The sequence below is a fragment of the Rhododendron vialii genome, chromosome 5a, assembly GCF_030253575.1.
Source record: "Rhododendron vialii isolate Sample 1 chromosome 5a, ASM3025357v1".
Taxonomy (NCBI): domain Eukaryota; kingdom Viridiplantae; phylum Streptophyta; class Magnoliopsida; order Ericales; family Ericaceae; genus Rhododendron; species Rhododendron vialii.
The window spans coordinates 28820809-28846362 of NC_080561.1; the positions used below are offsets into that span (position 1 = coordinate 28820809).

Here is a 25554-nt window from a genome sequence, read left to right on the forward strand (position 1 = left end):
GCATTTTATATGGTATCTAGGTTTAACAAGCTTTTCATGTTACTTGTCATATTCAAGCAATCTGCAATCATCAAGCACACCAGTACCGTCACGATTGATAAGTCCTAGCACAAATTCAAGGCTATACTTAGTAGCAAGATCCTTCTTAAATGAGTGCTCTCCAAATACAAGATACAAGTGCAGACAAGTATTCAGCATTAAAGCAAAGATAAGCGCAGGATGAGCAAGAAAAAATTCATCGAGACATTGATGAAGCTAAAGGAAATTTGAGTAGAATAGACAAAATACTTCAGAATATAAAGGGAAGATCTTGATGCACACTGGAAACTTGGGTTTGGACATACAACTCAGTAAGAAAGATATCCTTCTGGATGAGCGGAAGGAACTCTTTGTTCTGAAAAGAATCAAGAATAGCAACTTGCCGTTACCTAGGATACAGCCACTCCACGTGTAAGGTTTAAAAAAAAATATTCGAGAACAAACAAAATACATCATCGTAATGATCAAATTTTTGGTATAAAAGCCATGTAACAGAAATTATGGAAACCATTGGTAACAGCAGTCTGTTCATACGATTCTTGACTTATAACCCGCACAAGAATTCATTATCTTCGACTTTCGGACAATATGTATTTGGGGGAGTATGATCATCTCCAGCATATTTCAAAACAAGAGCTCATTAGACACTTCCTTTTGTGGTCAGTCAGAACTCATCAAACAATAGTACTGATTCACGTTACATTTAATGAGGTAGTCTCCTATTCCAAAAAAATTAAGACCAAATGCAACTTTTGGGGTCTGCAGATCCAAAGGTTTGAGGCAAGGTTCTCCCTACCACAACAACTCATACTATAAAAGTTTTGTGAATTAGTAAGCCAACTTAACTTTGGCCATCCCATTTCCGTGTTAATAGCGAATGAACTGACCTTGTTCAAGAGAATAACATGTATCATCTCCCTCAGAATATGAAAACTCAACTACTCCTCTATCAAATTCAGCAACCACGCAGCCAATCTACGTTGTCCATTCCTAAGATTACATGTATTTTTTGAATTCGCCCACAAATCCTTTCTTCTATACCCCAGAAAAAAAAAAGAAAAATGAATTCCTCTAGAGATCATCAAACCCATGAAGGAATACTTCACGTCCATTTCAAAAATACGTTGTTACTATTTCATTAATGCATCAGCTAAGCATGAAACCTAGATTGACTCCAACCGAATAATAGTTAACACTTGATAGTGTCCAAAGGAACCTAAATGTAGGCAACTGAAGCATCCAGGTTTGTGTCATAGCTCTACGAAATGGAGAATGATGTTACAAATACACGCATGCCATTTGAGAAAAAAACAAAAAACAAAAACTCAAAGTTAATTAAGTAGACAATTACCTAGCTAACCAGGGATTCTTGTTCCTTTTCCTGATTAATTGGTACTTTTCTTCTACAATGTTTCTGCAAAGGAATATCAAAAGTGTTAGTAAGAAACATATAAATGTATAAGCAACAAAGCAAACAGAAGCATACAAAAAGCAATATGAATAAACACCAAAAAGAACAAGGAGTTAGCTTGCCAACTACCTTTGGTTTTTAGTTGTTTTTTTCCATTTCCTTTCGGTATGTAGCTGTTTGAGTCACATGATCACAATTAAGCATCACACATGAACATGTTCTAAAGACACGTACTAATATAATAACTCTGAACTCACACATTGAGTCGGCTTTGATTCTTAGGAATTTTCAAAACCCTAACCATTCTTCCCGTTTTGTCTCTCCTGTCTTGCTCCCTATTCCCAACATTGTAAAGAACTAAGATTACTTGCAGTCTCCCTATTACAGGAAGAGCATACAATTAAAAAAAGTATCAACTTACTCAGTTTCGTAAAGCTCAGACTTAATTGTAGAGACACACAACTAATTTTTAAAAAAGGTGAAAACACAACGATTTCGTCAGGGAGAAAGAGAATAACGAACAGAAACACCATAATCAGAGTGAATTCAAGCACGCACACTAAGTATTGTGCACTCCGTACCCGCAAATTACAAGAGATGAACGTACACCAAGTATTGTGCTCGAAAGTTCAGGAACCACCTATCATTTAAGAGAATCATATCTCCTGCCACTCCCAAAGGTAAAGGTTTGCTTATTTATGCATTGACTTCCACGAATAGTAATCCCAGATGTTATGGTAATAGTAGTCTTCTCATCAAGTAAATATACCACCGGTAACTATGATTCTGTCTATTGTGAAATGAAATACCCTACCAAATGAAATGAACTCTAATTCAGCCAATTCAAGTGACCAAAGTCAAAATCAGTGAGAAAACTAAAGAAGAAAAACGATCTATTAGATTCACAAGTATAATTCTAGATGGAATATGCAAGAATCAACACCCAATAGTTCATAGAAGAAAGAGAAAAAAAGGAAGCTACCAAGGGACCACCGGCTAAAACGACTTGATCATTATTAGGAGGATCCACAAACCACCGGTAGAGCCCGTCATCTGTCGAAAACTGCAAAGGCAACAATCCATATAAACCCATCATAAACTAATCGATAGTCAAGGCATTAATTAGTGTACGAAGAAGACTAACCCCACAAGCTGTTATGGATAACACCAACACAACAGTGACGATCACGAACGGGATCCAGCTAACGTCGGATACGTTACACAGACAAACAACCCACACGACGCTTATCTCTCAATCTCAATACGACAATATTCCCAAATTTCTTGTCGTGCATATATATGCAGTCCCGGGTGTTTGAAATGCAGACACAGAACCTTTGTCCGTCGGGGCACTTCTCCATTTTATTTAAGCTGCCAGGTCCAGTTGATCCTCAACAATTCTCTGGTAATTTCGGTACTGATGGGATTCTTGAGGGCATTGTGATGAAGGGGGAACAAAAGGAGAATAACTTAGTAAACCCGTGTTATTTGCAAAAATAGTTATCACGATCGTTGGTTCACTGTATACTCTGTTAGAAATGCTGGTTGTACAAAGTTTAGGATATGCAGTTAGTCTATCAAACGCGTGAAAATATGTTTGCAACTGTTCACTGCATGTTAGAAGTAAGCTCTTGTTATTGCCAGAATTTGTTCCCAATGTCGTTTTTCGCTCTATATTCACATAACTGCTGGTTGAACTTTGAAGATGTTATTTTGTTCTCTCTATGACCGTTCCTCACAGAAGCGTGAGCCGGGATTGGTCGAGGCTGATTGTTTTTTGTTTCTTTTCTCCAGAGTTCTATCCTGGTTCACCCCACATTAATGTATTCAGTGAGGAACACATTAATCTGGGGGTATGTTTGATCCTGTATTGAATCTCCCTCATCCCAAAAATTCTTTCCCGAATTACTGCAAATGTGGAAAGAAACATTTTGTTCTAGATGGTTATTGACTAGTTTTGTTATGAGTTTGAATTTCAAGGGCTTGGTGTTAAATGAAGGTAAGAGCAAGTCCACTCTTGTGCCAAATTCCATGTCAAAGCCAAAACTTGGCATGAAGAATGGCATAACCATCTCCACTCTTGTGTCAAATTCAAATTATTCAATGCCAAATTTTGGCAATGCCATTCTTGGTGCCAAATTGGCCATCAGCTTTGGCAATTGCTAAACTTGCTACATCATCAAAATCATTTGATTTACATCGCAAGATGAGATGGATTTAATCTGAAGATCTGGTTTTGAGATTGTGCTGAAATGACACCAAACCAGAGCTGTTGCATTGCTTTTTTTTTTTTTTTTTTTTTTGAGACTTTTTTACACTGCAAGCAAGCTGAAAAAACGGCTTCAGCAATGTCATTTTGGCATCAAGTGAACTTCCTCTAAATGGGTCAAGTATAAAGTGCCTTGTCTAACTTGAACTCGAGGTGTTTGTGATGAGGGATTCGAACTAGCAAGAGCTCCTTTATTTGAATTTCCTGTTGAATGACACTAAATTGACTCAGATTTTTGTACTCTCTATTTCGCAAATTCACCTCTAATGGATCTTCTCCATCCGTCCAGGTGGGACGCTTGTACGAGAAAGCAAAAATGAAAACAATTCTGTCCATGCAACAAATACAAATTGGCCTGGTAATAAACAGTGTTCCTTTTGGTTGACTACCACTTTGAGATAGCAAACGACCAGTATTCGTAACGGCGGGCTATCGTTTTTGGCATTTTTGGTCATAGTTAGGACTCCCTGCAAAAGCCAGGCTAGTTTAGCATCAGTTTCATCTTCAAATTTTATTAATATTTCAAAAAACAACACGTGTTACACAAATTCTTCAGGAAACATAAAAAAACAGTCCAGTTTTGAACGAACATCGAAAAGATACTCCACATTTGCCAATGCTTTTTCAGAAAGAATAAACGACGAATAAACAAGTTTTCTCAAACATTTGGTTGTTTCCACTTTCCGGGGGGGAAAATGAAACCAAAAAAAAAAGCAGCAGAAAAGAAACGAAGATCACGGAGAACAAAACAACAAACAATACCAAGTAGGCTGCAAAATTCCAGTGTGTACCTAAATCATTGACACTTGAATAATGGTCACCACCAGCAGGAAGATTCAAAAGCCAACTGCTGCAAAGCATACGATTCATGTGTTCCGTTCACGTCTTTCCCCCTGAGGCCTCGTCCAACATACGAAAAAAAGCACTACCCATCATAAAGATCAACAAAGCACATTCATATCCATAGATCATGGTCCAGTAGATGACTCAACAAAAATTAAGCAGTTAAGAAATTGCCCTTACTGCGTATATGAAGTTATCCAACACTCTTCCTCACATGAAGGCCCATTTAAGAAACTCAATAATCAGACAATCCAACATCAAAAACGACCTTTCTGCTCCCTATAAAAGATTGTGGTTTCCATACACCGGGTTCATCATTTTACTTGCCCTTCTATCTTTAATGGGTGTCTTTATACCTGCACAGCGACCAGAGTTATTGTGTTGCTCTTTCCTTCTTGGAACTCGAGCAACGATATAATCAAGTGCAGTTGTATTCCTTCAACCATCAATTCAAATTACATATTAGAAACATCCCAGGTCGCGACAGAAGCCATTGATACTCTACAGTCTACTCAGAGCCCCAAGGCCGGTCCAATATAACACACTAACTAGTTTGCTATAAAACCAAACGGATTCAAGCAGACAAGTAGGGTCAACGTTTACCATGAATGCCAAAAACACAGATGAGAGGGACAAAAACTACCAAATATATTGCAAATTACAGTTTGGTTTTGCTTATGCAACAAGCTCTAGTGTTATGCTGGGTCATTAAGCTAATTATACTTCACAATAGTAGTGTAACAGAGATGAGATCTAAAGATGGAAACAGAAACACCAGCTGCATAAACGGCTGCTGTAATATACCACGGTCCTCTTTTTATCAGCTCGCATCTTGAGTGCACTCTGGGAACAAAAGTTCTCTTCTTTCTTTCTGCCAAAATAAAATCCAAAGCATACTTTAAGCAACAGTTTGCACCCGAATTCAATGACTTCAAATGCAAGAGAAATACAAAATAGGAGAGAAACAAATACAGAACATAATATCTCCATGCAGCCATGCCAATGACAAATTGGAAGAGAATAAACAATCTTTTGCAAACATGACAATACAGTATGCTACCATTTATTACAACAAACATGAGTTATAGTCATACTAAGGAAAGACATGACAACATTAGCCTAGATAGGGCGTGCTGCAGATTTAAGATTTCAAAAGTTTCACATACTTCTATATTACTTTTTTTACCTGCTACGGCTATCTCAGCCATCAATTTCGCCACAAGATCTTTATAATATTAAAATAAGGAAATGACAATACCAAAACTGTTTTTGTTTGTGCCAAAACTGTAGTGCATAAAAGTAAATAATTTAAAGGGTGTTCCACTTTCTTTTTTAAAGTTCTTTTTTGAAAAAGAAGGTTTTTCAAGTTCAAAAATCATGTGTTTACATAAATAATTTTCCTACCAATATGGATCTTGTTTGATAGATCTCATCGAGATCTTTTAAACGGTGTAAAAAAAATTACAAAATTATTTTTCATTTTCATTATATTTGAGCTTGAAAAACCTTCTTTTTCTAAAAATTCATTTTACTGCGCATCCAGAACACCCTCTTATACAGAGGAAAGGTAGTAAGCAGATGAAAGAATTCCAAGTCCATATTTTTCTTGATCCTGCATTTATAAGGTTGACAATTGCTGCCAACAAAAAAGAATACAGGTCTAACCGGAAAAAAGAAACAAAATACAAAAATACACCTAGACCAAAGCAGTCATCATAACTAGGAAGAAAATTGAGACAAAGAAACCATTGCCATAATAGCACTGAAAAACATGAAACAACCTAGTCAAACAAAAATAGATAATAACCTCACCATTGGTTAGTAAAAAAAAAACTGAGAAGTATAGAACCCGACTATATAAACCATCACCATCTGTATTTTACCAGAAAAGTATCCTTGGAGGACAACAAAAACAACCAATTTTTGAAAGTAGGCACAGACAATGCAACACAAGCAGTTGCGCCAACATGCAAATTAACTGCTACACTTCTACTTGAAACAAAGAAAATGAAACTAAAGAACATGAAAGAACTCACACTTCTCCAGACAGAGTAGATGCTTTAGTGACTAAGAATCTGATGGTGAATCTGGTTGTTGTGGTGCCTGAGGCCACATTTGTGGAGCCATGTAGGGGTAAGGCTGTTGAGCATACAAAGCAGGATCCACCACAGGTTTGCCCATGATCATCCCCGGAGTTCCAGCCTGAGGCGATTGCTGAGCTGGCATATAATAGTAAGGATACGCATCGGCAGGCCCGCCAACAGCTCTTGGGATTGATGCAAGTGCCTCATCTTTCAGATCCTCCCTTGGCACTATATCAACCAAAAAGTCAAAGATATCGGTCCTAGTGATTGCAGCCGCTATATCGTTCTTTTGGAGTGTTCTCCTCTTGTTTTCTTCCGTGTGATTCCAAGACCGCAAAGTCAACTCCAATATAAACATCTCACATGCCCTGGCAAACACAATAGGTGCCTCTGCCGATATCATCCTTACATCCTCATCAGCCTTCATGATCTTCTTGATCCTCGCCAGGGGGAGGCTGTGGTTTTTGAAGTCAGTAACTTTTTCAATTTCTTGGTACTGATTGGCCCAAAAAGACTGGAGTTGCTGTTGCAATTGCTGCTGCTGCTGCTGGTAGATATGTTGATAGGCAAGCTGGTGTTGCGCAAGCTGACTAGGAGATTGACTGTCCGCAACGGATGTAACAGCTGGTCCTCGATTAGGGGTACCATTAACTTGGTTTGGATCATATTGCCCATAATGGAATTGAGCTGCACCCGCACCCTGGGGCTGTCCATGCCCTTGTTGATCCATTCTATCCTGTGGAGAATCAGAACACACAACTTATACAATTTCAGTCAATGCAAGCAAAAGCATAAAAATGTTAGTGAGTACTAAACCACCACTTATCTAACCAAAATTTGAGTATTAATGCATTATAATGCTTTTCAATCCATGTTACATGGACTCGAGTAAGGGTGTCAGATACGGGAATGTATCTAAGTTTCGGATTCTTCATATTTTCATCCATAAGAGCCAGGCATAATCGTGGCATATACAACACTTTAGGAGAAGAAGAACAGAAAATTGTGGCATACTCTATGAAGTTAGCCAAATGAAAATTAATAACTCCCAAGTAACAAACGATCATAGATTGATGGGACACATGCTTACTAGGATTCTTGGAACGGCTCAAGCTAAAGATTGCAAATTTTTCTCTCTAAAGTCAAACCCCCTTACCATTTCCATTGCTCCTTAAGTGCCTTGGGCCTTATAGTATGTTTCACATTTTTAGTTCCTATATTTAAGAATGCACAAGATTTATCTTTGAATTGGTATGATTACGAATTCAAAGAGAATTTTATGTGAACAAGGTTCCTTTTCAAAACAACGATTCACATTGAAAATGAAATTTGAAGCATCACTTCAATATTAAGGAGAACTGCAACCAAAGAAAATTGAACGTTGCATGTGACACTAAAAAATATATATATCAACAAGCTCAAAATCTACATTGGCTGTCAGGCTCATATACTAGGTTTGGAGGTTATATTTAACCAATGTGGGGACAAGCTCCAACACTCCCCGGCACATGCGAGTCAGGGGTCGCACGTGGTGAGGTAAACAAACGATTTAACACATTCGACGACAATCAACAATCAACGACAAACAAAGGGGGAACCAACCATCAACAACATAGTCTTGTCCAAAAGCCTCCAAAAACTTAGCTATGATACCATGTTAAAGTATCCAACTCAATACCAATTGGCAATGAGTGGAAAGGCTGCCCAGGCTCATATACTAGGTTTGGAGGTTATATTTAACCAATGTGGAACAAACTCTAACAATATCCATTAGAACATGGCTCAACCAACTCAAATCTATAATGACTTGGTTATTATTCTACAGTGTCCTTTGCATGAGTTAACATCATATCTGTTAGAACATGGATCATGTCCACACCAATTTCCTAAGAGGGGCACTACAACACAAAGAGCGGGGCATTGTATGTGACAAAAAGTTATTGAAAAACTCAATCCAGCATATAAGTCTATCTGGGCTTTTGGTTCCTGTCCTAAATCACTAGGGAAAGTGACAAAGTGGATATCTCCACATCACAGCCCTTCTAGAGTGTGATGTGGTTTGTGGATATCCTCATAATCTAATTCGATTATAATTTGACATTACCAAACGCAGCACGGACACTTCGCCAGAGGTCACATACGGGTGCCAGACACATGACAACACCAACACTCTCCAGACACGTGTCAAACACTCAACAGAAGTGTCCTTTTTCTCTCAACTTTTCCATTTGGACACTCCGAGAACACGCTACAACACTCTTACCGTCTTACGCTATGACAAACTCTCAGCACACTCTATTATTAGCACTTGTGGGGGTCTTCTTTTCTTGTGAACTGTGATTGATGATGGTTGATTGAATATAAGAACACGTGCGATAAAATGTCTTTTGTTGAAATACTTTAGCAAATTAAGAACTGATGAATGTGAAAAAACATGACATGATATTTTAATTGTAATGAGAGGCTTGTTATATAACAAATTACACATATATTTCCCCTGTCGTGCCACATGTAGCCTATCCGTGTCAATACTACATAGACCACTACAGTGACTACACGTTTAAAAAAAAAACTCATGGTCAAAAAGATCACATCGTCATCTAGCGAAACAGGTAGAATAACATTTTGCGTTCTCTCCAAATCTTTGTAAATGAAACAAGAAAAATTCATCTTAACAACTAATTAAAACACCACTTTTAGAGCAAAACATAAGGCTCGGTTTGGTTTGGGACATAAGGTTCGGTTTGGTTTTGGTGCAAAACTGCACAATTGAGGGTTTGTGGCATATACATCTGAAACATTTCCTAATGACATTATTATTAACTCCTTAATAACAAACGATAACACACTTGTCATTTTGAGACACATGATCCCTAGGACTCTTGGAAACAGCTGAAGATTGAGAATTCTTCCTTCACCATTTCAAAGCTCCCAATGTATCGACAAAACATAACCAACGGATTCTAGATGTGTTTTCAAGATGGACTCCTATGGTTAAGAGAGTAAAAGTGTGTACAAAACCTTTTAGGTGCTATCAACTCTTGTAGGGCAAGCTCATATGGCACTTTACCTCAACTTTAATCCCCCCCCCCCCCCCCCCCCCCCCCCCTCCCGGCTAGTGAATGGATTGATCAAGGTGCGCGTAAGGTGACCCGAACACTCTCGAGTTACTTAAAAAAAAAGAATGTAAAAGTGTGTCTAGATCCTGTTCAAAATTAATAAACAAAATTGTTCGCAGGGAAATTGTAAAAGCATCCAACTCGAAACCAAATGGTAATGAGTGAAGAGCTAGCCTTGGCTCATATACTAGTTTTGGAGGAGATAATTAACTAATGTCGGACAACCTCCAACAAAAATGCACTTGGTGCATCCCTAGAATATTAAGTGGCGCTGCAACATAAAAAGGATTCATTGAAAGAATAGCCAGCCATGATAAAAATCTTTGTGGCTTCGGGTCTTACATCCTGAAATGCTCTTATTTAATGAGTCAAGCAATTGATTCATGAGTGAACATGGATTATGTCAGCATCAAAATCGAGAGTACTGCAACACACATATCAAGAAACCGCATGTGATGTAAGTTAATTGAACTACAAAAGAACTTAGGGGCCATTCGGCTAAATAAACCACTTGGCTTATTTTTTTGTCCTTAATCGAATTTTTTTTGCATTTGGTAGTTTTTTGTCAATTTTTTGGGGATTATTGCTTCTTCATGACGGGAAATCTAAAAAGTAAAAAATTAAGATCGAAATCCAATTTTTTTTTTTAATAAAGACGAAAAAATTGCCTTATTTTTGTCTTTATTCAAAAAAATTAGGTTTCAATCGTAATTTTTTACTTTTTAAATTCCTCTCGTCATGACGAAGCAATAATCCTACCATGTGAAGGTGGCGGTGATTCTCAATGTCAAGTTTGAGAACATTTTTGATGTTTCGAATTGGTATAGATCAACTTAAAAAAAAAAAGGTAAAATTACACGAACACCCCCTCATCTATTCGGTTTAGATACGGACACCCCTTAATCTTTAAAAATGCCCATACACACCCCCTCATCTTCTACCATTACCCAAGGAGCACCCTTCCGTTTGAGTACCGTTTGTTGCAAGACACATGTCAATACTTTTGCCAAATTTTAGACAAAAATGCCCTTTAACGGCAACATATACCCAGTTGCCTTTCATACCTCATTCCTCATTATCACTTTATATCTGAGATTCTCTCTCTCTCTCTCTCTCTCTCTCTCTCTCTCTCTCTCTCTCTCTCTCTCTCTCTCTCTCTCTCTCTCTCTCTCTCTCCTACGACAGCCATGGAAGGTGGCAAGTGGCAACAATAGCTATAGTTGCCACCACAGCCACACCAACAACAAATCTAATAGCTGCAGTTAGAGCTACAACTCCAACCAAACCCAAAACTGGGTTGATTCCTACTGCCGTTGTGGAGAAAAAGCCCCCTTGAGGACTTCAAATACAAAATGGATGACAAGCAAATGCAAAACAACAAAAGCCCCAATTTTTAAAGGTTATCGAAGACACCACTGTACAACACCTTTCAAAAAACCCTACTATTCCCAAACAAAAACCCTAATGTATTCATATATCATATAATATGAACATATACATCTACATTTGTGCCATTTAATAAGAAAATCTAGGATTTTTTTACATATAAAACATACATTCCAAAGTAGGGTTTGCCACAATCTAGGGTTGGCCACGATCTATAACTTTTCTACAGTTTACACAATCCGATGTTCTTCGAAACTTAGGTTTTCTTCACGATCTACAATGCAAGTTGAAGAGGGAGAGGAAGAGAGACACAGGCGCCATGATCGAGTAGGGTGGAGAGAAATTTCTGATCGAGTGAAGTGTGGCGTATGCTTGTTGCTCCATTTCATAACAAAGGGTATATTTGACATTTCGTTCATTCTGTTAACAACATTTAGGTTTTTTTTCCTTTTCAATAGATGAAGGGGTGTGTATGGGCATTTTTAAAGGTTAGGGGGTGTCCGTGTCCAAACCAGATAGATGAGGGGGTGTCCGTGTAATTTCACCAAGGGTATATTTGACATTTCGTTCATTCCGTTAACGGCGGTGAGTTTTTTTTTCCTTTTCAGTAGATGAGGGGGTGTGTATGGATGTTTTTAAAGGTTAGGGGGTGTCTGTGTCCAAACCAGATAGATGAGCGGGTGTTCGTGTAATTTCACCAAAAAAAAATTGGCAGCAACAAGGAAATCATTAATGATGACCTTTCTGAGTCCTACAGAAGCTCCACGTTGTATGAGTTTGAGATGATGAATCTCAACCCAAAAGCCATGAGAAATGCGAAGATGATTACTTTGACAATGTTACAATCCTAGATGGATATCCAAATAAAGAACTTCAAAGTGTTCTTAAAGATGATTCCAACTTTGAGATTAAAGATGAATTTAAAGACGCACCCATTCTTTATGGGTCTCCAAATTTAGAGCTTGATTTCGATAGCAAGGAGGGAAGACAAAGGGCCTATTGATATGATCAAGCAAAACTTCCTTACAGTTAAACAAGAAAGTGGAGAACTTTTGGAGGAAAGCTACGTAGAAGAGGAAAGCCACGACTTAGATTGTGAAGGTTTCTCTTGATACTTGACTCTCGAGATTCCCTTTGTGCAAGACATGCACGGGCTTGTTCGTTTGGGGTCTCCAAACCCGTGCGCATAGTCCCCAATAAGTTTTCTCTATCCATCTCTCTCCACTCATTACTCTTAAAAACCTCACTCAAAACTCAAACCGAACAGGGAAGTAGGGTGTTGCTCTTTTTGTCGTATTGGTGTCCGATCCTTTGGGAAATTCTTCAATCAAGCTAATTTTGAGCATCGCGTTGTTGCTTTTCCACATCCAAAGGTGGATAATTCTTGGTTTCTTTTGGGATTAGTCTGATGTATTACTTAGATAGTTTGATGACACCTAGATTGACAAGAGGCATGCTATGTGGATGCCATATCCACGTGTAAGCAAAGTCATCATTGACGTTAACAAGACAACTTCTGTTCAAACAGAGGTAACTAGTAAAGGTGTTTTGTAGGCGAGGAACTGCAACTATATACCAAGACCAGCTGATTGCAAATAAACAATGGTTAGGCCGTACTATACATTCAACTTCAACTAGACGACAAGTTCTCTATAGATAAAGAGTCGTGATGCAATCAAATTTACTGGTTGTAATGGTTTTCTGATGAGTGGGCTATTTTTGTCTATAATAGTAAATACGGTGTTATTGGGAGTTGGTTAACAAATTGGAGTTATGATCTTTTCTATTAAGTGCTACTGTATCCCAATTTGGGGCTTCCTCACGCTAGAGTTAAATTCTAGATTTGACTTTGCATTTTGATTGCTTCGCACATGCTATGCATGTGCACTTAAATCATGTCCCCTGTAGCATTGATCTTTAGGTTATTATGCACGGCTATTCTTCATTCTTCTCCGAGATTTTTTTTTCTATAAAAAGAATATAACAATTTCATAGAAAACTGTCTTAAATAGAATTTCTATACGAACAGCATTCTACTAAATAAGAATTTTCAACACAAAATCAAAGACATCATATGAAGATCCACAAATCCAGAAAGATGCAAACGAAAGGGGAGAATAGACAGACTACCCTTAGTGACCCATTTTCTAGATTTCATGGCTGAAGTACAATGAGAGAGAGAGAGAGAGAGAGAGAGAGAGAGAGAGAGAGGCGCTTAGATTTTTCCAGCCCAACACAACGTCTCCACCACATCCTCCAATCAAAAGTAGAACTCTCAAAATTACCTTCAACTATGCACACATCTCAACGGTTGTATCAAATTGGAACACCTCCATGTTTTCTTCTCAGCCACAAGAACTACCCTTAGAAGTTGCAGTCCGTGATGGAAGTTTACCACCGTAATCGGACTCAAAACAACAACTTTATATTTCCATCTCTGAAAAGGGGGGTAATTGGTGGGTATGTAAATTGGGCACATCTAAACTTACACTTATTTAAGATTCAGAGCATTTCATATGTCATAAAAGTGATTATACTTGGGCAATAGATAATACTGACACAATGATGGAATTGCGGAGACACCAACTTGGGCTCTTCCTTTCCTATGTCAGTACAGTGCTAGTAGTAATAAGACAGATCAGGGCCAAGAAAACTCATGGCATCATTCAGTGAAGCCGGTTTCGAGAGAACCCAAACCCTAAAAATTCAAACAAGATAAAATATAGATCCTTCCTTCCAAGGACGAATAACACCGGAAGAAAAAAGGAACAAAATGGATCCCCCAATTTTCAACCATTAAATGCTGCTTCAAATACCGGATGTCACCCGAATTAGAAAGAAAAACAACTAATGATTGCACACAATCTATGCACTAAGCTCACATACATACATTCACAAAATCCAATTCCTACAAAATCAGATACATAGATGCACATTCCAGCGAATACCCTGGAGAGTGAGGTACCTCTTTGTTAAAATTTACGCCGATGTTATTTTCGCAGTGATTGGAAACCCTAAAGGCAAAAAATGTCAAAAAGAATGAAAATTTACTTATAGGAAATTCAAAAGAAAGTTCCAAAATATGAACAATCGTGGATTGATCACTCGTACCTGACACTTCTGGGTCTTTTTTGCCCTTTGTTTTTGTCCCCTTTTCTTGCGCAAATTGGACGACGGCCCTTGTTTCTAGGGCTTCAGATATACCAGCAGCAGCAGCGATTGTCTGTGCGTTAACATACAGAGAGCGAGAGTTCGGTGTTGACTTTATTGGAATGCGGGACCTTTGAAATCAGAAATGCTACTGGTACAGCGGAAGCCACGTACAGATCACTTTTGTGCCCATCTCGGGTCCCGCAAAGATGATCGGAGCCACTCATTTTGTTCAAAATACTTCGTTTAGGGTCCCTTTAAAAAATCATCTCAATCTGATATCGAGAAGGATGTTTACGAATCATCCAACTTTGCTAAATTTTGAAGCAAAGTTGGATGATTCGTAAACACTCTTCTCGATATCGGATTGAGGTGATTTTTTACAGGAACCCTAAACGAAGTATTTTGAACAAAATGAGTGGTTCCGATCATTTTGTGGGACCCGAAATGGGCACAAAAGTGATCTGTACGCGGCTGCTGTACAGCAGCCCCTGTACCAGTAGCAGCGTCCCTTTGAAATAGGATTAAGTCGAACCATTGGTCCTTGTAAGTTTTGAAAGATTTCACTTTGGTCTCTATAGTTTTTCGATCACATCATGAGATTTTTGTAAAATTTAAATAGTATTTCCGGAATAAACTTTTATACTCCTTTTGTCCTATTTTCTTTGGTCTTTTTCAATATTCGCACCTTTTTTAAACTCTTATTTATCTCTCAATTTATAATGCTTTTTCATAATTTTGAAAACTCTATATTATAGATTTAATCGAGACCTATCAAATAAAATTCATATTGCATATTTTTAGAGATTCATACCGGAAGATAAGAGAGTTTTAAGAATGGCACGAATATTAAAAAAAACAAACTAAAGAAAATGGGACAGAGGGAGTACCTTCTAAAGTATCGAGACAAAACTAACATATAAGATATATATAAATGCATACACTATTAGTCAATAATGCATTCGATATGAGAAATAACTTTAACACTTAGTAGATAAAATATAGTAAGTTTGCATAACTAAAGTATTTTTCTAAAAACATGTGAAACGCCGTGTTCGTGTCCCATTTAATTTTGAAATCGTCTATCTCTTTCCGTAGACGTTTCTGTATGCATTGTGGTACTACATAAGCTAATAAGGACCGATACCATAGTTTAGGGTCAAGCTACAGTGCATACCCACTTTTTTGGGCATATGATAGGACCCTCTAACATTACTAAAAACAGGTGTAACCAAGGAGGGAGCCAGGATTTTCGTGTTGGGGGGCGAGTTATATTTCTAGAGTGGAAGCGAGACTATATATCTTGATAATAAAAAAAATTCAATGTAATAGTAGTATTTTTTAGAATTTGGTGGGGGGGTTGTGTGTGCCCGCCCCTACTAGCCCCCTGACTCCGGTGTAACATTCACCACAAAATAACGCAATATTTTAACTAAAAGAGACGTTACATTTGAATCAAAAAGTGGTTTAACATTTCTCTACAAAAGGCGTACTATTTTACCAAAAAGAGGCGTACTATTTTATTGCAATAGCCGTAACATTTCGTCTAAGCACAACATTCATCAAATGTAGGCACAACATTCACTAGAAGTATAGAAGTTAGGGTTGCGCGTTCTCCATTCCGTGTAGCGTTTTTGCCTCTTCACACTCCCAACACCCTAACTTCTTTCAAAAAAGCTATGAGCAGGGACAATTCGCAGGGACAAACGCGTTTGGCCTAATTTGGATTCCGAAAAAATTTAGAAAAATATCCATAAATTTTTGAATATTATTTTATGGGGCCCTGTAAAAAGTCAGCTCCAGCGGATATCGGTAAGTATTATTTTTGGATTCGTAAGGGCGAACTGAGCAGTTTCGCCCCTACAAATCCAAAAGTAATACTTACCGATATCCGTTGGAGCTGATTTTTTACAGGGCCCCATAAAATAATATTCAAAAATTTATGAATATTTTTCTAGATTTTTTCGGGATCCAAATGGGGCCAAACACGGATTGTCTCTGCAGATTGTCCCTTTTCATAACAAGACTGAACTTCTTTTTGATAATTGAAGGGGACAAAAACAAGGAAATATTGTTTTGGACAATGATCCCTTGCTGTCCAAGTTGAATTTGGGGAGTTGTGTTTAGTATCTACTTTTGTTTGCAAGTTGTCGATAGTTTAGGTTTATAGTGAGGTGTCAATATTAAGAACGAAGCTATAGAATTTAAAAAATAAACTCTTTTACAACTGCACGCGCTTACACAAACACCTGAATGTGAAACCCTACATAAATGTAAGTGTTTGTACGTGTATTGTGTTTATGTGAGTGTTTTTCGCTGTAAATATTTTTATTGAAAAGACAAATTTCTCATCCGAGTCAGGACAACTATTTTCTCGTCCAGACTGTCTCATCCATTGAACATTAGCCCCCAAGGGATTAGCCTGGTAATCAAGGGAATTTGATTTCTCCCAAGATCACATGTTCAAAACCTCACATGTATTATTAACTCTTTTGGGGCCATCCCATACGGAGTAGTTGCTCCAACTTTAATTGCGTGGGCTCCCCACAAGTGGGTGGTGGAATTGAACCCCCAACCCTCAAGTTTGTCGAGATGCACATAACCTGGCTCAAACACTTGAGTTATTTAAAAAGAAATAGTACTAGCATTTTATTTGATGACATGGACCATTTAGTTTGAAATTATATCCGTCATCTATTCTAAAGAAAATTTTGATTCATCACGCATGTCCTACCATAGTCAAATATCGACCAAAATTTCAGCTACAATATTGCCAGCATAGATGAATGTGTTTCAAAACAAATTTCCAACATACCCACTTTGCTCACTTATTTCTCACATTCATAGCATAACAGGCACTTTGTCATTGTTGTCAACTTCTATCTCTGGATTGTACATTAGCCGTTTTATCCAACCCATTCCATGTTCCAAAGCACATTGAGAATCCAAAGATTTAAGTTCTACGAATCCACCTTTCAAAAAAACATAAATAAATAAGTACTACGAATCCGAAGAGGAAAAAAAATACTCTTGCTCTTGCATTCTCAAAACATTGATTTTCGCCATGTTTCTCTCTTCTGAATTAGTCTAACCTTTCTCCTCAAATAAGTCGGGGCTAAAGTTACAGCAACCTCATGTGTAGGGAAACGGAAACCAGTCATCTATATTCCTCTGGCAAACGGAAACCGGTCATTACTATTTTATCAGCAAACATCTTGCCGGTTTTGGGCATGACATGCCAGTGCAAAGTCAAGTTGTATTCTTTACCCTGAAGATTGGCCCCCTAAACAAAGAAAAAAAAGGAAATAAAACCCCCCGAACAACCAGGGAAAATAGTAAGGTTGACGAATTGACGGTCAAATAGGAGAGTAGTTCGCCAAGGAAGCTTACCTGATCGGTGAAACGATACTTGTTCTTTGTCTGAATTAAGAATTGTGCTTGCTCTTTTGAAGGTATAATAGCATCCCAAAGGGACACCTGCGGTAATAGTTAAGATTAGTCAACAGTTCACAAAACTCATTTTTTTACACCTATAATATTCCTGACAGCATCAACTTAGACGAGCTAAGAAAGCCATGCAGAGATACCACACTAAAGAAAACAAAAGCAAGTATGCAGTCCAAGGCCACTTGAGCTCTTGATAGAACACCTGATGCACAGTCACAGTTATACAAGTGGAAAATCACAGCCAACTACCAAAACAATTGGCAATTTGCAATTTGCAATTTGAAGAGAAAAAGAAAAAAAAAATCCAAAGATTGGAACATGTTGAAAAGTTAAAAGATGAAGAAGAGGAGGAAGAATAATAGACTCGATCAACCAAAAGATGAAAAGAAAGGTAGTGCTTCGATCAGCAATCGTTTGTGTGGAGACTTCAATCAACGTGGGTAGTACGGAGTCTGTGGACTGCACTAAAAAGTACAGTCCTTTCTTTCTTTAGGGCTAATATTTTAACATTATCTTAATATTTTTCTGAGCGACTTGCAAGAGGTGCGCACCTAAACCGTCTATGTTGGGTTTCTTTCAAGTTGCCTCGCCCCACCCCCCGTAAGGTGCACAACCTGAGCCTTATTGGGCCTCGGGTCTAGGGCCTCTAGGCCCACACCTAGACGCACCTTTAAGGCTTTAACAACTATGGGATCCACGATTTGGCTACTCCAATCCTGCACTTGTATAATTTTTCCATTCAATCCTACCCTCATAAAATGTTTTAATGCAACACATGTCAATTTTGAATACTTGGATCCAAAAAAACTGCGAGTCTAGTCGTGCCTCCTTGATCAACTTCAGATCTCATCTAGTTGCGACAACAAGAACCAAGTAGAGGCAGGCACGCCCTTATTTCATCATACACTAATATCCCCTTTTTTGTAAGCCAACTCTTCTCAGAAAGTTTATCTCCAGCATCAAGGAAGTACCCAATTTGCAATTTCCGATATAGAATCAATTTAATCAGTAGTATGTTATTGACAAGTAATTGTTCTTGAAATAAGGACGTGGTCCACTTTAAATTGCTGTGTCCCGTTTAACGAAGGGGCTGGCAAAGATTAAGGTAAAGTTTTCAATGGCCAAGAAATAAACGGCAGAGAGAGAGAGAGAGAGAGAGAGAGAGAGAGAGAGAGATTTGGAGTTTGGACTCTAGAAATAAAGGATTTCATAGGAACCCAAAACAATAGCTACGGTAATGGGGTTCATACAGCAAAGAAAGGACAATTACGAACTTCAAGAACGTAATGAACAATCACAAAACATTGAATTTTCCTAGAGGGAACATGTACAAAACAAACTGACATGCCCCACACTATCCTCATGGAAGTTGAAATGGAGCCATGGTTATGTGATACAATCAGTGCGGAACAATGAACCCAGGACCGGGACATAGCATTGCATGTTGCCAGATACTAGAAAGGCGAAAGCTTACCTGATTCAGGGAATTCTTTGGAGATTCATACTCAGCAGCTAAAAATACAAAAACCTGCAATTAAAAAATGAAATGCAAATAAAGTACTACACAAGCATCACAAATAACACCACAGAAAAGAGAACTGCAATAGCCCACTATAACATGATCCGCCTTGGAACTAGCACCAATAACCCTGCTTCTGCTTATCTTTCTCCTAATACTCTATATTCTCCTTTCTCCTCTTCCATAAGTTCCATTCTTGTTCAACCACCCACCCACCCCCCCCCCCCCCCCCCCCCCCTTAACAACCCACCCATGTCCGCCATCACTATTCCTCCCCATCCCCTAACCCCAACATCCATAACCAACAAATGGTTGGAGAAAGAGAGAGAAGCACCTTCTAAAAAAACCATTAAAAAGCAGCACTAAATCAGAACATAAGAATTTGTACAGCAGTAAACCTGCTTTGTATTCCATGTGAACAAGGACTGTAAATTTGCTGATACATTCAATGTCATGCTGACCTGCAGAAAATGATAACACTTGAAATCAAACCAGCAGCAAAGGACAAAAAAAATTATAACATATAATGAGATACGTTCCAACAGAACTACCTCACAAAAGTCAATTTGAAGTGCAGAGAATTATAGAAGTTCCATTCTATTTTTTTCAGGTACCTTTGGAATTTTTTTTCTTCTCAGTTTACCCTTTTCAGGAGCTTTAAGGGAATTTCATCCGCGTGAGCAAACACCAACTCCTCCCCCCACTGTACAACCCCGCGGTGGGCTGATGGGAATCAAGGGAGTGGTAGCCGAGATTCAAATAGAAGTACCCCAATTTTTCAGCCTGAATCACCCAATATCAACTATAAGTCAGAAAGCCCCTTGAGGGCCTTGACCAACAAACAAGTTAGAGGATCTAATAACACCATAACGAGGTGGACTCACATAATGAGTGATTCTGTTGGCTTCCAAATAAATCTTGAAAGTATGGCTGAGTTCCACGAGCTACGGGGCTCAAAAGCAATCCTCCTAAAGTCCTAATTAGCAAATTAGTTGCAATGAAACACCACCATCTGAACTTTTTCAGAGCCAGAGTGCAGAGACCGGAAAGAAAAGAGGGCTCAAATTTGAAATTTGCAGGGAGTGCCTGTTGGGCTTCATGTGATTATGTTTAGGTCTACTTTGTGTCTTTTTCATCTCACCTATTTTATTTTAGAATAACGTTGGATAGATTTAGAAGTTTATTTATCAGGCAGAAAGTCTGAGAGTACAGATCACTATGTGGGGCCCACTCCGGTTCCCACACAAACAATCTGAGCTGTTTATTAAATTTAAAATGTTTTTTTCGAGTGGCCTCATTAGAAATCAGATGAATTGATTAATTGTAAGTGCTCGATCCAATCTTCTAACTTTTCATTCAAATTTTACATCTAGAAATCAGAATGAAAGGCTAGAAGATTGGATGGAGCACTTACAGTTATCCAATTGAGGTGATTTTTTACAGGGCCCCTCAAAAAAAATTGTGAATTTAATGAACAACTCGAATAATTTGTGGGGGCATAGTTGTCAAGGGCAAAAGGCGCTCCGAGGCGCAAAGTCCTGTTGGGCCCGAGGCGAGAGGCACAACTATGCAAAAAAAAATAGGAAAAATAGCATACACTAATATTTCAAATAAGAAGGTGCAAAGTCCTGTTGGACCTGAGGCGAGAGGCACAACTATGCAGAAAAAAATAGGAAAAATAGCATACACTAATATTTCAAATAAGAAGCACTAAACCAATGAGTTTTAGATAGCATACCATCCAAAAGATACATAAAAACATCCATAAATTGTCAAATAGTCACCAATCTCACATAGAGAAGAACTAAAACTCCAAAATCAACAAAAGACAAGAATCCAACATTTGAAAATAAAATTAAAGTAATGAATGAGAGGAGAGGAGAGGAGAGATGACTGATGAAGGAGACAATCGATTGAGACGAGATCGATGAGTTCAATCAGCAGCAGGGCTGCATCATCTTCTCAGTCACTGAGTTCTCTCAAGTCGGTTGAGAGAGATCGGTGAGAGAAATATTGTAGACCAGGATACGATCAATCGACCCATTTGTTATGTTTGAGAACTGATGGCCAAGGCAATAATTTTAACTACAAAACAAAATCCTAGGGTTGTGATCGATTTTGAAACAAGCGCGCCTTGTTAAAGTCGCCTCGCCTGGGTACATGCAAGGCAATAGGGGTGCGCCTCGGCTAGGCATCGCCTTTGACAACTATGTGAAGGGGACCCCAAAGTGGGCCCCATGAAGCAATCTATGCACAAAGTCGAGCTGTTTATCAGGTTATAGGAATCCTAATGTTTGAACATTTTATGTTTTCTCAAACTAGTGGACATAGACTATAAGGATCACTCAGCCGAGGGATCATCTTATGGGTCATGTTATCTGGTTGGTTGGGTCTGGTATGCCCATATTGTAAGATCTAGAATATCTTGTCTTCCAAGTTACTCATAGTAAAATTGGGAGATCAACCTGTAAATCGCAAATACACGTATAACCTTTCTAGTCCCTAGATTGGCAACTATGAGAATTTGTACGAGCGAACACCTGTGTGATCCTTTATGCAACCTTACACTGTAAATCTCAAGACTGTTGTAGGTGAGATTCTTTTAATCTTTTTCTCCTTGTTGTTCCATTACACAATGTTACTATCCAAAGACAAAGAATCCCCTCCGCTAGCCCCAAGCCATAAGCTATCGATTCCCAAACAACCCTAGTCCATTATCCTACCCAGCCACATACCCAGGATTTTATCTCTGTAAAGCATCCAACTCCAAACCAATTGCCAAAGAGTGGAGAGGCCGCCCAGGTTCATATACTAGTTTTGGAGGAGATAATTAACTAATGTGGGACAAACTCCAACAATATCCAAGAGCTTTACTACCTGCCACGCCTAATCTCTTCTTTTCTGCATATATGACAGTTTGAGGACAGAAGTCAAGAACTGTGGAGAGTTCCAGAGAACCAAGAGAGAAAAGAAACGAGGATTTCTTTTAGATCGGTTAAAGTCAGTATTGTAGAAATAGTAAAATTAGGACCTTGGAGAGAGGAATTGACCTTCTGACCATGTTACTCCTGGCACCTAAATGCACGCCCGATGCCGTCGGGCCAAGTCCTCTTGGCGAAAGGAGGGTATTGTGGAAATAAAAACACAGTTTCTATTCATGCCAATTTCCATTTTCCACTATCTCCATGTGCAACAAAAACTACCTCTACTGGCATAATCAAGATCCACTCATGTGAAGATCTCTTATGTAACACAAAATGGGCACCATAAGGATACCGTTCATTCTAAGCCTAGATGTGTTTATAACACATGCCAAAGAATCAGGTTGATCAACTCATTGTCAAAAGAGAAAAGAACAGTCAAAGTCTGAGCGTTCATTTCTCTTTCGACCAATATGATACTTTCACTTGTGACTAATATGGTTCTTTCAGATGGCGTCCGATCAACTTGACTTTTCATATGAATGACACACACATTGAGGCTGGAAAATGAACAGCTTGGTAGTCAAATACTACCGTGGTGGGTTCCATATTGAATAATATGAGGAACATCTTGATTTGGGCATAAGACCCTAGCCAAGTAAAATTGGGATTTAGTTTATATTGTGACTAGTTCCTTTTATAGGTTGTATAACTCTAGATTTCACACCCAGTTTGTTTTCAATTATTCAAGTACAAGACATTTGCATTTTCTTCAACGATCATATAATTATAAATACAGCAGCTAAACAATAATAATCCTGCAACACATGTTTGAGTTAGGATGAGCCATATCTAGGAAACCCGAGTTGTGTGTACGAATAAATTCAGCATATCTTCTCAGTGCCAAATTTTCACAACAAACTTACAAATTGAATGTCACAAGTTATCAACTTACACTTACAGCTGTTGGATTGGTGACAGAATTCCAATTCTGGATTAGCTTCCACAAGAACTATTTTGCATTCCCATTAACGAGAAGCGGTAAAAAAAAACATTGAACAATCAATTTCTTGCCCTTTTACACCAGTCATCAGAGTAGGAGTAACCAGTATCCAAAGCTCATTGATGCTATTCTTGGATTGTTCCAATTCAAATACTCCAAAACCTTGGGTTGCAAACGAAACGAAGGCACCAAATTCTTTAGCCGAACAAAAAGCAAACCGGATGCTACATAAGGAATCATTTCTTTTTTGCTATTATTTTTCCAGTAATCGAGAGTGTCCAGGACTTCACCCCAACCAATGTCTCATGTACAGATAGTCTCTGTCGCACATATACCAAATAAATACCGGGCCGAAGCCCTAAACTAGCACAGTCAAGTTGATTGAGGGATGGAAATAACCAACTGCCCAACCTTAAGATTCAAACCCGCGATCCCTTGAAAGAGAAGTACAAGTTCTATGGTCTAACCACTAGGCTAAGCCCCAGTGGTTACACAAGGAAACTAGGTTTCATCACATCAAAATCAGATGGCCTGAATATGCACCCATTGTTGATTGTTTTTTTTTATTTTAATAACTCACGTGTGGACCAGCTTACACTCACCCCGATTGTTCAACCATTAAACCACCGAAACCCCGATTGACAACTATAACCCGATTAAACCACGAAGAAAACAACTAGACACATTTCAAAGCAGCATAAACCAAATTTAAAAAAAAAAAGAAAAGAAAAGAAAAGAAAAAGAAAACCCAACCAAAATTCAAATACCTCGTCGTTTCCTTTGGACTTCTGGAACCGATTAATGTTTGCGACCTAAAATCACAAACAAGAACGAATATATCTATCAAAAAAAAGATACCCATCTGGGGGCTTGCACAGATCTAGAGAAGGGTAGAGTTTTAAGAGAGAGAGAGAGAGAGAGAGAGAGAGAGAGAGAGAGAGAGAACCTGGACATGGGCGGAGGGAGAGGGAGAGTTGAGATTGTCGGAGAGAGAAGCCATGGCGCAGATTAAGGCGAGGATTGTGACGGAGAAGGTGAGCAAGGCGTTGGCTCTGAACCCGAACGAATGCATTTTTTTTAATTTTCTTTTTGCGTCTTCGTTTTGGTTAATTCTCACCTCCTTCTTTCCGCCTTGACCCAGTTACCCAATCCTCCTCTTCTTCTTCTTCTGCTTCTTCTTCTCCTTTCTTCTTTCTTCGCGTTTTGCCCAAATCAAATTCAAGAGATATCTGTTCAAAAAAAAAAAAAAAATTCAAGAGATACGGATTTGGCAGCGGTTTTGATTCGAAGTCGTTCTTTTATTTATTGTGGAAAAAAGACGGAGAGGTTACGAGTCACCAACTCACACTTTTACACACTATATATACGTGGACTCGACAAAAACCAAAAAGGAGAAACGATTTACACTTTTTTCTTTATAAATGCATTTCACTTCTTATCTTTTACTACAGAAATTTCACACTAAAATTTCATCAAAGGGCCAAAATGACATGCAATTTATCGAAAAGAGTGTCGAAATTACAAAAAAAAAAAAAAATTTTATTTTCCGGTGTTTTTTGTCATTTTGAAAAAAAAAAATTAATTTAATCTATATTTTTATACTTTTTCATTTCTCACACCAAGAAGATTAACCCATATCAAAGTAAAATTAAGAAAAACAACAAAAAAAAGTGCGGGAAAAATTTGGCCTAAGAGTGTGGAAATCAATTCAAAAAAAAAATTTAACTTTTTAATTTTTGGGTATTTTTTGTCGTTTTGTAAAAAAATTTCGTTTTGTAAGAATTTTTTAAAATTTTGTCTATACTTTTTTGTTTCTCACACCGAGAAGATTAACCCAAATCAAAGTAATAATAAAAAAAACAACAAAAAAAAAAAGTGCGGGAAAAAATTGGCCTTAGAGGCCCTAAAAGCACAGTGGAGTTTCTCTCATATTTCCCCACAATTTTCTTCTTCAATTATTTTCCTTACTCTTCCATTTAATTCCATAAGAACCAAACACACCCTAAGGCTCTGTTTGGAACATTATAGGAAAGAAAAGGGGAAAAAAAAAAACTCAGGAAGGGTATGAGAGCAAATTAATTATTTTCTTAAAAAAAATTTGCTATTTTTTTATGTTGAGTGAATTTTTTACTACCATTTTTAATTTTTTGATACTAATATTTGTCCAACAAGAAAAATCGAAAAAGTATAATTTTTTTTACCAAAATTGAAATAAACTCAAAAAGATGGGAAAAAAATAGAACTCCATTTTTATTAAACATTTTTTTGCTTTTGGTCATCACTATGGGTTTTTTTTTTTTTTTTTTCAATTTCTCTAGTCCTGAAGAATGATTAATTCATTAAGCAAATGCAAATCTATTAAA

General features: G+C 38.0%; 2 protein-coding genes across 3 annotated transcripts; both read right to left on the reverse strand.

Moving 5' to 3' along the window:
* Positions 1 to 6598: 6598 nt before the first annotated feature.
* LOC131327338 (nuclear transcription factor Y subunit C-9-like) lies at positions 6599 to 14419 on the reverse strand. 2 transcript variants are annotated; one of them, XM_058360444.1, is made up of 3 exons: positions 14263 to 14419; positions 14117 to 14165; positions 6599 to 7382 (listed from the first exon to the last, which is right to left on the reverse strand). In XM_058360444.1, the coding sequence occupies exon 3, from the start codon at positions 7374 to 7376 to the stop codon at positions 6630 to 6632; it is 747 nt and encodes a 248-aa protein (XP_058216427.1). In that variant the 5' UTR covers positions 7377 to 7382; positions 14117 to 14165; positions 14263 to 14419; the 3' UTR covers positions 6599 to 6629. The 2 variants fall into 2 exon arrangements, with proteins under 2 accessions (XP_058216427.1, XP_058216428.1); XM_058360445.1 differs by lacking the exon at positions 14117 to 14165.
* A 2685-nt stretch (positions 14420 to 17104) lies between these two features.
* Positions 17105 to 24546, reverse strand: LOC131327340 (signal peptidase complex subunit 3A-like). Its single transcript, XM_058360446.1, has 7 exons — positions 24455 to 24546; positions 24138 to 24420; positions 23959 to 24003; positions 19666 to 19728; positions 19223 to 19276; positions 17692 to 17778; positions 17105 to 17584 (listed from the first exon to the last, which is right to left on the reverse strand). Exons 2-7 carry the CDS (start codon positions 24261 to 24263, stop codon positions 17459 to 17461), a joined length of 501 nt encoding a protein of 166 aa, XP_058216429.1. The 5' UTR covers positions 24264 to 24420; positions 24455 to 24546; the 3' UTR covers positions 17105 to 17458.
* Positions 24547 to 25554: the final 1008 nt, after the last annotated feature.

Bases quoted from the DNA above. Each gene is read 5' to 3' on its own strand.
- LOC131327338 (XM_058360445.1), bottom strand. From the start codon at position 7,376: ATGGATCAACAAGGGCATGGACAGCCCCAGGGTGCGGGTGCAGCTCAA.
- LOC131327340 (XM_058360446.1), bottom strand. From the start codon at position 24,263: ATGCATTCGTTCGGGTTCAGAGCCAACGCCTTGCTCACCTTCTCCGTC. The intron at 24,004-24,137 runs GTTCTCTCTCTC...TTGTGATTTTAG, and splicing joins CTCCCTCCGCCCATGTCCAG to GTCGCAAACATTAATCGGTT. The intron at 17,585-17,691 runs GTAAGCTTCCTT...TTCTTTGTTTAG, and splicing joins AGTATCGTTTCACCGATCAG to GGGGCCAATCTTCAGGGTAA.